At 42.1% G+C, this 13,112-nt stretch overlaps 1 protein-coding gene and 1 long non-coding RNA gene across 8 annotated transcripts in view; one reads left to right on the top strand and one right to left on the bottom strand.

Moving 5' to 3' along the window:
- The window catches only part of npnta (nephronectin a), a 52,108-nt gene that overhangs the window by 5,407 nt on the left and 33,589 nt on the right, over window positions 1–13,112 (bottom strand). For all 7 annotated transcript variants that reach the window (XM_061770763.1, XM_061770764.1, XM_061770765.1 and 4 more), the window contains 4 exons: window positions 10,523–10,642; window positions 7,967–8,101; window positions 7,395–7,517; window positions 4,912–5,340 (listed from right to left, as the gene is read on the bottom strand). In XM_061770763.1, coding sequence (XP_061626747.1) covers window positions 4,912–5,340; window positions 7,395–7,517; window positions 7,967–8,101; window positions 10,523–10,642 — 807 coding nt within the window. The remainder of the gene's footprint in view (window positions 1–4,911; window positions 5,341–7,394; window positions 7,518–7,966; window positions 8,102–10,522; window positions 10,643–13,112) is intronic.
- Window positions 123–13,112, top strand: part of LOC133476839 (uncharacterized) — a 37,430-nt gene continuing 24,440 nt past the window's right edge. Inside the window, exons 1-2 of the long non-coding RNA XR_009788155.1 lie at window positions 123–982; window positions 10,396–10,495. This is a non-coding gene — a long non-coding RNA (uncharacterized LOC133476839). The remainder of the gene's footprint in view (window positions 983–10,395; window positions 10,496–13,112) is intronic.

Here is a 13,112-nt window from a genome sequence, read left to right as displayed (position 1 = left end):
TAAAGGGTTGTAAAAGCGTGACTATCGATGCCAACGTTGGCATGTCAATGACATTTTCCATTTATGTTAGCATTTAGCTGGTTGATCTAAAGGCTGGTCTTAAGGCCACACAGTTTGCTGGTTTTTAAATACACATCGTGTAATTCTCTTTGTTTGATGTTTAGTTTGACATTAAACTTCAAATGCGACTGCTACTACCCATCTTGAAACCTCTTTTGAGAAATTGTTCACTATTTGCCAAAGTGCTGCTTATGTGTGTGTTAAGTGAGTTGAATTGAGTTGACTGCCAACATAAAGTTTGAGGTCACAAATCAAAGCAAAACAAAACGGCCAAATGACGACTCGTATCTCGGTCACTTACAGTCGGGTCACTGGTATCTCAAGGCACCACTGTATAAGTTTACGTTTTAAAACCTTCAAACTTCTGTGAAAAAAGTCATCAAAGATGCAAAATTGTGCTCAAGCTTTCAGCGTGATTTAATGAGCTAATAATAAAAACTCTGGGCCTTCCGTACACTGAGCTCGTTTCAGATTCAACTGACCTCCATTGGGTCCAACAAGTGAGTCACAGAAGCTGGCAGGGCGTCTGAATGCCTAAACGCATTCAAGTGGAGGAGGGGGAGGAGGCCGGACGCGATCGCACCAGAACCTCCAGCGATCCCTGGCATCCAGGGCTCAACGTGTGCGTGTGTGTATACATGCAGATGGTCTTTGCAGGAATGTACCCAAACCACAGCACCCCCGCCCCCTCCTCCTACTCGGGTATCATGCATCCTGTCATAAAACATATAAATAAAATGATCCTGATTAACGAAAGTGCAACTTGAACTCAGAGTCAGGAAGCTGAAAATAGACCTACACCCATCCTCTTATTCTAGACGTGTGCACATATTTATCCTCTTTCGAATGGACAACCCCTGAGGAGATTTACACACCCTGATGTCAATTCATCATGCACCCATCTTTTGTTCGTGGAAATACGGTAATACTATTAATGCTGGGTTTATTGAAGCAACTTGAGTACCATGCGTTTTATTTGGAGTGCAGTGTTTTTGTTATTTATTCGTGTGAGTAGACAGTGTGCCTAGTGACGAATTGGATACAAAGCGTTAAAACCGAGCACACCATTAAACGAAATACGGTGAAACTGAATGTTATTAGATTGCTGAACTTGAGTAGCAGGTGTTTTATTAGGGCCGCAGGTTGAATTTCTTACAGTGGATGGCGCATGGTGTCTATAAGAGCAGAGCACACCAGTAGAGGGGACGATGCACCTGGTGAGTAATTGGGGTACTGCGTCTATGACAGCAAAGGACAATATTTTAAAAAGTATTGCAAAACTTTAAATGCTGCATTTCGTTACTCAACTGCAGAATTTATCAGGCATTAGCTGCGTGACATTTATTTATTACAGTACATGATGCACCTAGTGATTAATTGCGGCCACAGTGTCTATTAGAATGGAGGACAGTGTTTGAGGAAACAAAGTAAAACTACAAATCCAGTGTTTATTTGCTCAACTGCAGAGAAAAGCCGGTGTTTCATTTGGGGAGCAATTTGTTAGAGTGGACGGCGTACCTGGTGATTAATCAGCGCTGCCGTGTCTACAAGAGCTGATTATTACATTATCTCAGTGGAGGACACCATTTGAGGAAATATGGTAAAACTATAAATCCTGTGTGTATTTGCGCAACTGGAGAGACTTCATTTCAGGGGGGGGGGCAGTGTTTATTTAGTGGCGAAGAGTACATGCTCAGCAATTAATTCGGGAGTTCTGCCTATTAGAGTGGAGGCCACTACTGTGGGAAATATGGTAAAAAGTATTGTTTATCTATTAGAATGGATAATCCACAGAGACATTAATTGGTACTACAATGTCTACTAGTAGAATGGAGAAAACAGTTTGAGGAAATACATTAAATTAAGTGCTGCGTCTATTTACTCGACTGTTTCATTTGGGGTGCGGTGTTTAACAATCAGAGTGGAGGACACACTCGGCAACAGAGCAATTTTTTTCTTTCAGCACTGAGACGAACTAGCCTTGACGCTAACATTAGCTCTGATCAGTCTGCATTAAGATTATAGTGGAGATAGCTTTGACAATTTGCACTGAACGATGAATCTGTAAATATCCTCACACACGGATGCTTGAGGCTCGTTTCTTTTCATTTGGGAGAGATTATGTAAATAATTGCTCAGTGGGGGAGTTACCTCGTCAAAGCAGCTCCTGGAAGCTGTGACTTGCAGACAGGTGCTAATGAAATCGTCTCCGTTCCTACAGCCTCGCCTCCACCACCGCCATTTGTAATTATGTGCCGCCATCTGCCCGTGCAAACATCTCACCTGCGACACCAAACTTTGCAGCTGCACGCATTTCCAGTGCAGCTCGTATCGGCCTCACTCCAATACTCACGCCGTTCCATTCTTTTCTTTGTTAGGTGATTTGAGGTAAATACAAATTTTAATTAAAGCTACGAGCAGTGCTCAGCGGGCCCTTTTGCCAACCCCCTCAAAAGGATCATCAATCTTTGACGGCTTGCTACAACTACATTAGACGACGGAGATAGAAAGGTTTTATAATTTAGTGTCGCACATCTGTCACTTCTGATTAGGGCTGCTTTGGAGGAGCTCCCTTTTTACAGGGGTGGGAAAACATTTGTGCTCAAGGACCACATTTGATTTTTTAAATTGGACAGATGGGCCAAGTCATTTTTATAGATTGGATAAAAAAAAATTCATTATAATAATAGAATAATTATTTTTAAATGTAACTGTTTATAATTCAATAAATTATAACAAATTATTTGATATATACAAACAGTTAAATGTAAAGCAAAGCAAATGTATTTATATAGCATACACAAGGTAACTCAATGTGCTTTACATGATTAAAAACAAAGAAAAAACAGCTTATAAACCTTTCAAACAAATAAAAATACAATTAAAACAGCGTACAGTACAAGAAATATTTAAAGGTGGAAATGCTCTAAAAAGCATGGGAAAAAAGAGGAGTTGTACACTTGGGGCTGACGTCACTACTGTTGGCAACTTCTTCCAACTTGTGTGCAGCATAATAGCGAAATGCTGCATCAGACTCTGTGCTCCACTATTTGACCCGAGTCTGTCAATCTCAGAGCCCTACTGGGTTTATATTCCATTAGCATTTCATTCATGTATTCAGGACCTAAACCCTTTATAGTGATTTATAGACCCGTAGCAGAACTTTAAAATCTATTCTAAAGCTGACTGGAAGCCAGTGTAAAGACTTTAGAATTGGAGTAATATGCTCTGACCTCTTTGTTCTGGTCAGAGCTGCAGCATTCTGAATGAGCTGCAACTGTTTAATGCTCTTTTCAGGGAGTCCAGTCAGAAGACCATTACAATAGTCAAGTTTACTTGAGATAAAAGCATGGATGAGCTTCTCCTGATCTGCTTGACACATGCAAGCCTTCACTCTGGATATGTTCTTCAGATGGGAGAAGGCAGTTTTAGTAATTGATTTGAGATGACTGTTGAAAGTCAGGTCGGAATCTATCAGAACACCAAGGTTTCAGACTTGGTCTTTGGTTTTTAAAGAGAGTGATTCCAAGTATTTACTAACAGCAATCCTCTTTTATTTATTGCCAAAAACAATTATCTCAGTTTTGTTGTGGTTTAATTGAAGAACATTTTGGCTCATCCAGTTATTTATCTGTTTTAGACAGTGACACAACACCTCAATTGAACTGTAGTCATCTGGAGACACTGCTAGACATGATATAACTGTGTGTCATCTGCATAGCTATGATAGTCAAAATTAAAGTTCTCAAGAATTTGACCCAAGCTTAGCATATACAGGCTGAACAGGAGGGCTCCAAGAACTGACCCTTGAGGGACCCCATTGGTCATTGCCATTCGATGAGATTGAACACTTCCAATGGTTACAAAATAACTCCTTTCCTCGAGGTAGGACCTGAACCAAGGACTGTTCCATTTAGTCCTACCCACGTTTCCAACCTGTTCAGCAGTATATTATGATCTACCGTATTAAAAGCCGCACTGAGGCCAAACAAGACCAGAATTGACACCTTTCCCGAGTCAGTATTCAACCTCATATCATTTAGCAGATTCTGTACTGTGATGAGTTCGGAACCCTGATTGAAATTTGTCAAAAAGTCCATTTAAGTTCAAGAAATTGCTGAGTTGATTAAAAATAACTTTCTCAACAATCTTGGCTATGAAAGGGAGATTTGAGATGGGTCTATAGCTTGCTAACATGGAAGTGTCCAGCGTTCTATTTTTTAGCAAAGCTTAATGGCAGATACTTTCAGAGCTTTAGGAAACTCGCCTGACTGAAGTGAGCAATTGATTATTTGCTGCAAATCAGCTAGCACAGACTTCGCAATAGCTTTGAAAAAGTCAGATGGTATTGAGTCAAGACAACTCATTGATGGCTTCAGCTGCTGAACCGTTTTCTCTACAGTTTTTTGGTCAACTGTATCAAATTCTGACATGGTAATAGAGTTTTTCCTGGGTGGAAATGAACTCCTAAAATAATATTGTAATCTATTGCGATGCACCTGTGAATCCAACACTTATGTTTTGAATGAGGACATCATGATTGAAAGTCAGGAATTCATCACTGAGCATTTTTTTACTTTGTCTTTTTTCCTCAGTGTTCTAAAATGAATAATTCTGGAGAGTATTTGCCCAAACTGTGCTTTAAAACCTCTCTCAAACATATCCAAGTATCTGAAAGTGCTTTCAAAGTCATATGTATAACCTTTATCAGCAAAGTAGCTTTTAAAGCCTTGTGCTGCCTCTGAACGGTCATAAAATCCACTAACACCATTTGCTAAATGGTCTATAATTCCACTTAGAGCCGCACAATGTTTTTTTATTCACGCTGTGGGCGAAAAAACAAAAACTTACTGTGCACATCTCCTCGCTGCTTGGTCACGTCCTTGTGGATGCTGTTGTCCACAGTGGTCACCCGCGGAGATGGCAGTGGAGTCGTTGTCACCGGTTTTGGAGGGATGTAGGGCTTGCGAGTAGGTGGGGGTGGCCTCCTGGTGGGGACGAAGGGCTTCCGGGTCGGAGTTGATGGCTTGCGCAGGGATATCGTCGTCGTCGTCCTCTTCGGAAGCGCCGTCGTCGTCGTCGTTCTCTTCGGAAGCACCGTCGTCGTCGTTGCGGCGGCGGTTGTTGTGGTTTTGGGGGCGACGGTGAACACCCTCCTATGGGTGACCGGCGGCCGTAGCGTGGTGGTGGTTCTCCTCTGGTCAGTATCAGGCAGGTGGTTGTGGTAGCTGGGAGGCAGTTTGCCCGGCCTCGGCGGGTCTATGGCCACCTTGGGAATGGCTGGAATGACAAGAAAGTGCAGATGGAGCGCTAACAAGTACTGAAGACGTAATGAGGCAGACAATTGGCCATTAAGTGTCATAACGACATTTTTAATATGCTTCGAGTCACTTCCTCCAACCTGTGATGCCCCTCAAATGACTCTCTAACTAAAGTGGCACGTCTCACAGCCATGGGCAGTTTTATAGCACTTAGGCTGTTCAAAGTCACAGGTGAGCTGGCACCAATCCCAGCAGACTTTTGGCGAAAGAAGCAGGGTACAGTCACAGCCACGGCATTAAACATTAAATATTTCCCTCTGTGTAGAGTGGATCCGTATAATATATGAGTTTCACTTTTTGAATTGAACTACTTAAATGGAGTTTTCCCAAATATTCTTATTAATTGATTTGGACCTGTATGTACATAGAAAAGTGATTCTTTTTTTTTCTTCTGCTGCATTGTTTATCAAAAAAACGATCCTATTTCGAGAAACTTGCCATGGATAGTGTAAACTGTAAACCAATAGTGTATTGGAGCAGTGTGATGGCCATAAAGCTTCTCAAGCTGACACTGAACTGCAGTCAGAAACAAAACAAAACAAAAACTTGTGGCCAGGTGGCAATTTTGCAAAGCTGCTCCAATATACCTATTTGCGAGCCATGGGCAAGGAAAATATATGATTTCAAAAACTGCAATGCCTAATCTGTCAAATGCTGATGGCCTCACTTCTGTCCGAATGATACCTGAAATGAAACAGAAAAAAGGAACTGTGTTGTGACTTTTGAGAAACCCTGTATATTTGCACATTAGCACTTTGCACTCAGTATCTCTACTTGAGTTAGTTAGCTATACTTACCCATTCACAATCACAGTTTTTTTCCCAATGGTCCCAAGAACAGTCTCTGAAAAGTATATTCTTTTCAATGAAATGCCTAACTGACTGAAGCTTAGTTAATGTTTAACTAGCTGTCTGTGAGCTAAACGGTGAAGTTAGGGTAGCAGTTTTGTAGTGATGGTTGATGTTAGCTGTTGTTGATTCTCTTTTTCCTGATTTTATGAAAAACATAATCCTTCATTCCGAATTTAACAATATAGAGTCTGTAGCTATCTCCATTATATGCGTTTCATGAAGCGGTGTGCCTACAGGTCTGTTGCCAGGTTCACGAGCACTACTCAAAAAATAACTTTTCTTTCAGAAACAAAACTATTGAACACTATCTAGAAAATGCTGATTTTAAATGTAAACAGGCTAGACTTGTCGTGTACTTCAAGTTCAAGTCAAGTCGAGAGTCATGAATACCACGTCAGAGTGAAGTCGAGTCTGTCGTACGTTTTAGCCTAGTAAGTCCTAAAATTGTCGACATAAGTCGCACTCAAGTCTCCCACCTCTGGGACACAGGCAACATGCACCCAAGTCTTGATGATGTCATGGACCTTGTCCTTTTGTTCTCCTGCACATTCTTTGCATCAAGAGGTGAGATGGGGGTCTGTGGTGATGTCTGGGTAAGGGAGAGTGTGTGTGTGTGTGTGTGTGGGGTGGGGGCACTTCATCTGGGTTTCACGTGTGTGGAATGTGTGTGGACAAAAGCTCTGTACCTTAGTTGTCACCTCATCTTACTTTGATATGTGATGCCCACGTTGGATATTGCAACAAGACCCTCCCTCCAACCCAGCCTACTTCCAACACCCAACCTGACGCCCTCAATGAGGGGGAGAAGAAGTGGTGCGTCCTTCCTGCTCACTGGACTGCCACGCCATTACTCTCTGCCGAAGGACTCAATGATTATAATTCTCCAGGAACTAATGGATTGTGCGAGAGCCGGGAGAAACTCCCATGTAAAATAAATACATTTTGCAAGCTCAATGACTCTTTGGCCCAATTAAAATAGACAGAATAGAAGAGCAACATTCTGGGTAAATGTGATAAGGCTGTAAAAAAAATAAAAAGGGGGGCTATAGGCAGTGACTGGCAACCCTTACAAAGAAAAGAATTTTGGGGAGCGAGGGGGCGACTTTTGAGGCTATACCTCCCCAAAGAAAACATCCCAGCGCATTTTCATGTGTTGTCTTACGTTTGCAGTCGCGGCCCGTCCCCCTGTAGCCGTCTTTGCACTTGCACTTGTACGAGCCCGGCGTGTTGAAGCAGGTGGCATAGCCACCGCAGCGACCGATCTCCAAAGAGCACTCATCCACGTCTGAAAGGAAAAATGGGAGGGGCGGGGAAAACAGGACGGCATTGAATGAGCGATCGTGACGTGACTGCAGAGGCTTTAGTAGCTAGCCAGTTGTGATAAGCTACGATGGCGTCAAAGGCAAAATCACAAGTTTGACGTGCGACGAAAGCCTTTTCAACAATATAGAGTTTGTTATTTTCCATTAAATTCAAGGAATCCTTTCAATAGCCCAACATGCTTATTCAAGCTGTTTGTGTTGTTAAAGCCTTAGATACAACTGAATTAACCGACTGTATTAATGCTTCTGTGATGGACAGCTTGATAAATCCAATTCTATGGTATGGCGCACTATAGACGTATTTGAAGATTTTTATCCTTACCAAATGACTGATGACAAGCATTGGAATGTGCTGGCGATCCCAATGTCCACCTTATCACTATTACAGAACAATAATGTGAGTGACGCGTACCGATGCACTGGTATTTCCCGTTGATGTACTGCAGGTCAAAGCCATCGTGACACTTGCAGATGTAGCTGCCGAATGTGTTGATGCACTTCCGGAACCTGGGGCACACGGCGGTCCGGGTCGCACACTCATCCACGTCTGCAAAAGCCGCGACAAGAGGAAAAATGATCTCCATTACTCATTCGTACCCGACATTCATTGTGATTTCTTTTCAGTGACGCGAGCGTCTCATTTTTGTAGACGTGAGGACGTTATCACGCAGCCACAAAAGAGTCCAAATTAGAGTGACTGTATTCTGGGTTCGTCTGGGAATGGACCTCACATGTTGTTCTTAGAATATTCCTGGTGTGGCTTTCGGTGCCAAGAGTCACAGCTCCTGTTACCGCTGTGAGGCCCCTGTCACTTTCTCCTCTCTCGTCTACAACTTTCTGCTTGAACTTCAACCCTCCCTTGTCAATCTTACCATCCATCCATCCTTTTCCAGAACCACTTATCCTGCAATATTTTTTTTTGTCTATTTACATGTATTTTTAGGTGACTCATATTTGGAATTGTTTTGTTAACATTTACAAAACACCTGAAACCATCCACCCAAAATGCATTACAGTGAACCCCCGTTTATCGTGGGAGATACGTTCCAGACCCAAAGTCACGATATAAACAATTTGACCCCTCCTCACACTTTAAACACATTTAAACTGAAACACACTTTTTAAAACACATTATATAGAAAACACTGTCTAGTATTGATGAGTGCTGGGTGCTGTGAATACCCATAGATGGCTGTAATGCCTAAGATATGGCTTTCCATAGCCAGTTGCTATGGAATGGAAATAAAGCGCTCTCAATATAACGGCAGCATAACTCTTCGAATCATATCCAGGGGTTTTATCAACTCCTGAATGGTCAGGATCTTCCTCTGGTGCTTAGGCTAATTACCAGAAGCCTTCGAAGATGTAGGATTCTTGAGGGCCATTATAGGACTTCAAACAAAGCTGAACATGTTTCTATCCGAGAAAGCCCAGTATGATGTAATCAGCAGCCAATCAGAGCGAAAGAGAATGTAAATCCCGTGCGGCTGCTTAAATGTTCATTATTTTATATTGACTTTTTAGTGCATTAATCCATTTGTTTTTGAATCTGTAATGTAATTGAGTCAATGTAAAAAGCTGTAAAAAATAAATAAAAACGATCGCAATAAGAACTGCAAATTTCCCCAATATACAAGGGATTTCTACAACACACAAGTAGATACATTCCATAACAAAATCTGTGCTATAGTGGGGGAGCACTGCACACAACTTAATAATATTAATATGCCAACATTGGGCAGCAACATCACAGAAGTAAACAATTTAGAAGATTCCACGTTGCCAACCTATAGCTTAGATTTTTTGTGACAGATTTGCTGGGAGTCGAGCTTGCAGAGTACTGTAACAACAAAAGGCATAAAATATTAATTCTGGAACATCTCATGCCTCAATAGACAGGTTCTACAATGCTAAAGCCTACAGAGATGGGTAGAATGATATAATCAGGACTTGAAGTTCACTTTTTTTGCTTACCAGCCACTGTGGCTAGTGGTTTCCCAGAGTTAGAAGGCACTTAGGCAGAGCCACAAGAATAATATCCATGATCTATGCCGTCAGGCTCATATTGACGGGGTAGATATGATCTGTCTGGTTAAGTTGCAGTCCCATTGGCAGATATCCATTCTTTACAATCTGGAGAGCTTGTTTCCGATTTGAGGGCAGGGCATTTAATGCGTTTGCCCCCTGTATTATGACATCATTTATCATATCCTAATTGTGTCACTTCAACCATGTCGTGTAAATTCAGCAAAAGAGGCAGACAACATTGATCAAGAGTCTTCACTGAAGCTAACATACGTTTTGTTAGGGGAGTACGTTCAACAATTCAAAGCCAGAAACTTCATATTTTGAGGTACACGTGCTAAGAACCAGCCAATTTTGCCAAATAGAACCATCGAAACAAAGACCGTTGTCATGAGCTCTGGTGGACGGTCTCTCCTGAAACAAAACAGGGAGGTCATAAAACTCAGCCGTAAAAGCTTTTGAGACGGAAGCTGCTCATGCTCATCCCATGCAACACCTGCAGCAGGCTTTGCTTCGCCTCGCCCTGTCTTTATGACTGATGTCCATTCCGTGTCCTACAATTACCCAACCCGAAATTTATATGGGGCCGTAGGGCAGAAATGAAAACTCGTCAGGGGGAACTTACTGAAAGAACGGGGTAGGGCAGCTCAAGCTCTTGATCAAGCTCTTTAAATGCTGTGGTGAAAAATACTGGCCTTGATTTCGGAGGACGTCCAGATCAGATTTTTTTTTGCTGCCAGTTCTGCTCTACTAAACCCTTTTTATTATTTTATATGCCGTGCTATGTACAAGTAATGAATCAATGTTTTCTCTCAGAACCCAGGAGAAAAACACAGCATTCCTGTTGGTGATGTATTGCTTGAGTCGTTCTACAGAGGGAGGAGCAGCTAGCGGCTCAACTTTCAAGCCAAAGGAGGTAAATAAAGACGGTGACGTCACTTACCCACGCAGGTTCTGCCATCCAGAGCCAGCTGTAGCCCTGGTGACGGACACTGACATCGGACCTCTCCTTTCAGGACCTCACAGCCATACTGGCAGTTGGCCATGCCGCAAGTGCGAAGGTCTGGTAGTTACAAAAGCAAAAAAGACATAAGCTGGTGCCCAAACAGAAAGTGCTCTCACGACTATCCCACACAGGATAAGGTTGATTGTGGGGCGCAAACAAAGGAACAAAACACACTGCCATTGTTACATTCTAGTGCTTCAGAGACCGACTGTGCTCAAACCACAATTGCATTTATCGACTTTGACCAACTTACTTACATATTGTATCTCTCTACTTATTTTACCTAACCACTTACATACTCATTCATTCAACATTTATCAACCTTCCATTGTCCGCCTGACAATTGACTATCGCCACAAACCCTTCCTACCTGCCCCCCTCACCAATCATTTATCAGAACGAATGCCTGACCATCCACTGAATGTTGACGACTAACCCATTTCTCAGAACGACCAACCAACCATTCACCAACTGACAATCGACAATCGATCCAAGCCCTACCTACTTACCTATCCATTTTTATCTGAACGATCGACCCAATGTAAACCGACTGTTGACAACTCATCATTACCCTACCGACAGACCTATCAGTCATTTATCAGAATGGACAGACTGACTTTCAATTGACTGTTGATTAAGCCTTGACCAACTGTCAATAATCTGTCAATCACCCATCAACACACCAACCCTAATCCTACTTTACCTACCAGCCGATCCATCATTTAGCATTGTGACCAACCAACCGTTGAGACTGTGAATGACTAATCCCAAGAATAACCTTCCTACCTATCCATCATTTGTCAGAATGATTGTCTGTTGACTAGCTGACGATCATCCGTCATCTGACTATTGCTAACCCTACCTACAAATCTATCTGTCCATAATTAATCACAATGACCGACCAACTGTTAACCAACTAACAATCAACTGTTAACCTTTGCCCTTACCCTATCAGTCTGTCCATTATTTATCTGAATGTTTGACCGACTGTAGACAGACTTTTGAAAACTAACTATAACCCTACCTACTGACCTTGCAGTCAATCATCAGAGAAAATGGCCAACCGTCAATTGACTGTTGACTGACCATTGACTGACTGTCAATCAACCGTCGATCAACCATTAACTGACTAACCCTACCAACCGACCAATCTATCCTATCATTTATCAGTACAATTAACAGTCGACCAACCATTGCTGCATTAGCCCTAGCACTAATCCTAGCTACAAACCTATTTATCAGTACAACTGTCAGAATGTCCACTACTAACCTTAACTGTACCTACCAACCTATCCATCATTCAGCACAATGATTAATGACCGCCTGTCGATTAACCAACTAATATTAACACCTATCAATCCGTGAATTTATCCAAAAAAACAACCAACCAACCAACCGTTAACAACTAACCATAACCAAAACTATCAACATATACTTCATTCATCAGTGAGCGAACGAAAATTGATTGGTTCTTGACTTACTTATCTACTTACACCACCTACTTACCTCTCCATCATTTATCAGCACCACAAGACAACCAACAACCAACTACTGAATGAACAACCTACCTATTAACCTAACAAGATAGCCATCCAATTACCTACCTACCTACCTACCTACCTACCGAGTCATCAGTCTGTCTGTCCATAGATTCTAAATAGATTCTATTTTTATCTACTGCCTAGCATTTGGCGCTTTCAGCACTGCATCTTGGATTAATTTCTCAGTCAGGAAATTGTAACACTTAACAGGGTAGCTGTGGCCCAGTGGTTTGACATCGTCAACATCAGCTTCGAAGTTGTTGGTCCATGGTGTGCACATCAAAAGCATGGAATCCCTACAAAACGATTACACGGTCAAATGGAATTTGCTCATGTCATCTCAATAACTTCTAACTGTGAAGAGAAAATTGAAAAGCCATGTCTGTCCTGCTAGAGCGGTTGTCGACGTCTCGCAGTTTGAGGAAGGTGGAGCAGGCTGATTAAATGCTGCGCTATCTATTGATCAGAGCTCAAACGGCCAAGACAATTCTAATACCGTCCTTCACGCAGCACTTCAGAACACAGCCTCAAGTGGTTAGCGTTGAAAAAAAAACCAACTCAGATACTGGAAATGACAGGAGGCTCAGGTGGAAGAACACGAGGAGAGAATGTTTATTCGGCGATGTGACGGAATTTTTAAGGAGACATGCACAGGCATCAACTTCCTTGCTGCGAAACACCACAGGGCAGCCAATAAGATTGCATTGTCCCTAAAGGTTTTGGGTTTCTTACACTCCTATATGGATGGAATGTATTCGAACACACTGCGTTGGAAATATTATACCGATTACAATCTAACAATCTCAGTCAGGACAGTGCCTCGGTGAGAAGAGGTTTTAATTTTGCTTATTTTTACCTCCTCATGCGAGCAGCTTTTCGAAGTCCTGCTTTCCTATATGATCTGATTGTACTGTGTCAGCTTTTCAGACCCTGCTCAAATGATCGCTGTAATGTCTAATGTGTCAATCATTATAGAGCACTACTGA

The sequence above is a fragment of the Phyllopteryx taeniolatus genome, chromosome 4 (genome assembly GCF_024500385.1).
Source record: "Phyllopteryx taeniolatus isolate TA_2022b chromosome 4, UOR_Ptae_1.2, whole genome shotgun sequence".
Lineage (NCBI taxonomy): Eukaryota > Metazoa > Chordata > Actinopteri > Syngnathiformes > Syngnathidae > Phyllopteryx > Phyllopteryx taeniolatus.
Note: the sequence above shows the minus strand (reverse complement) of the source record. Positions and strands in the feature narration are given on the sequence as shown.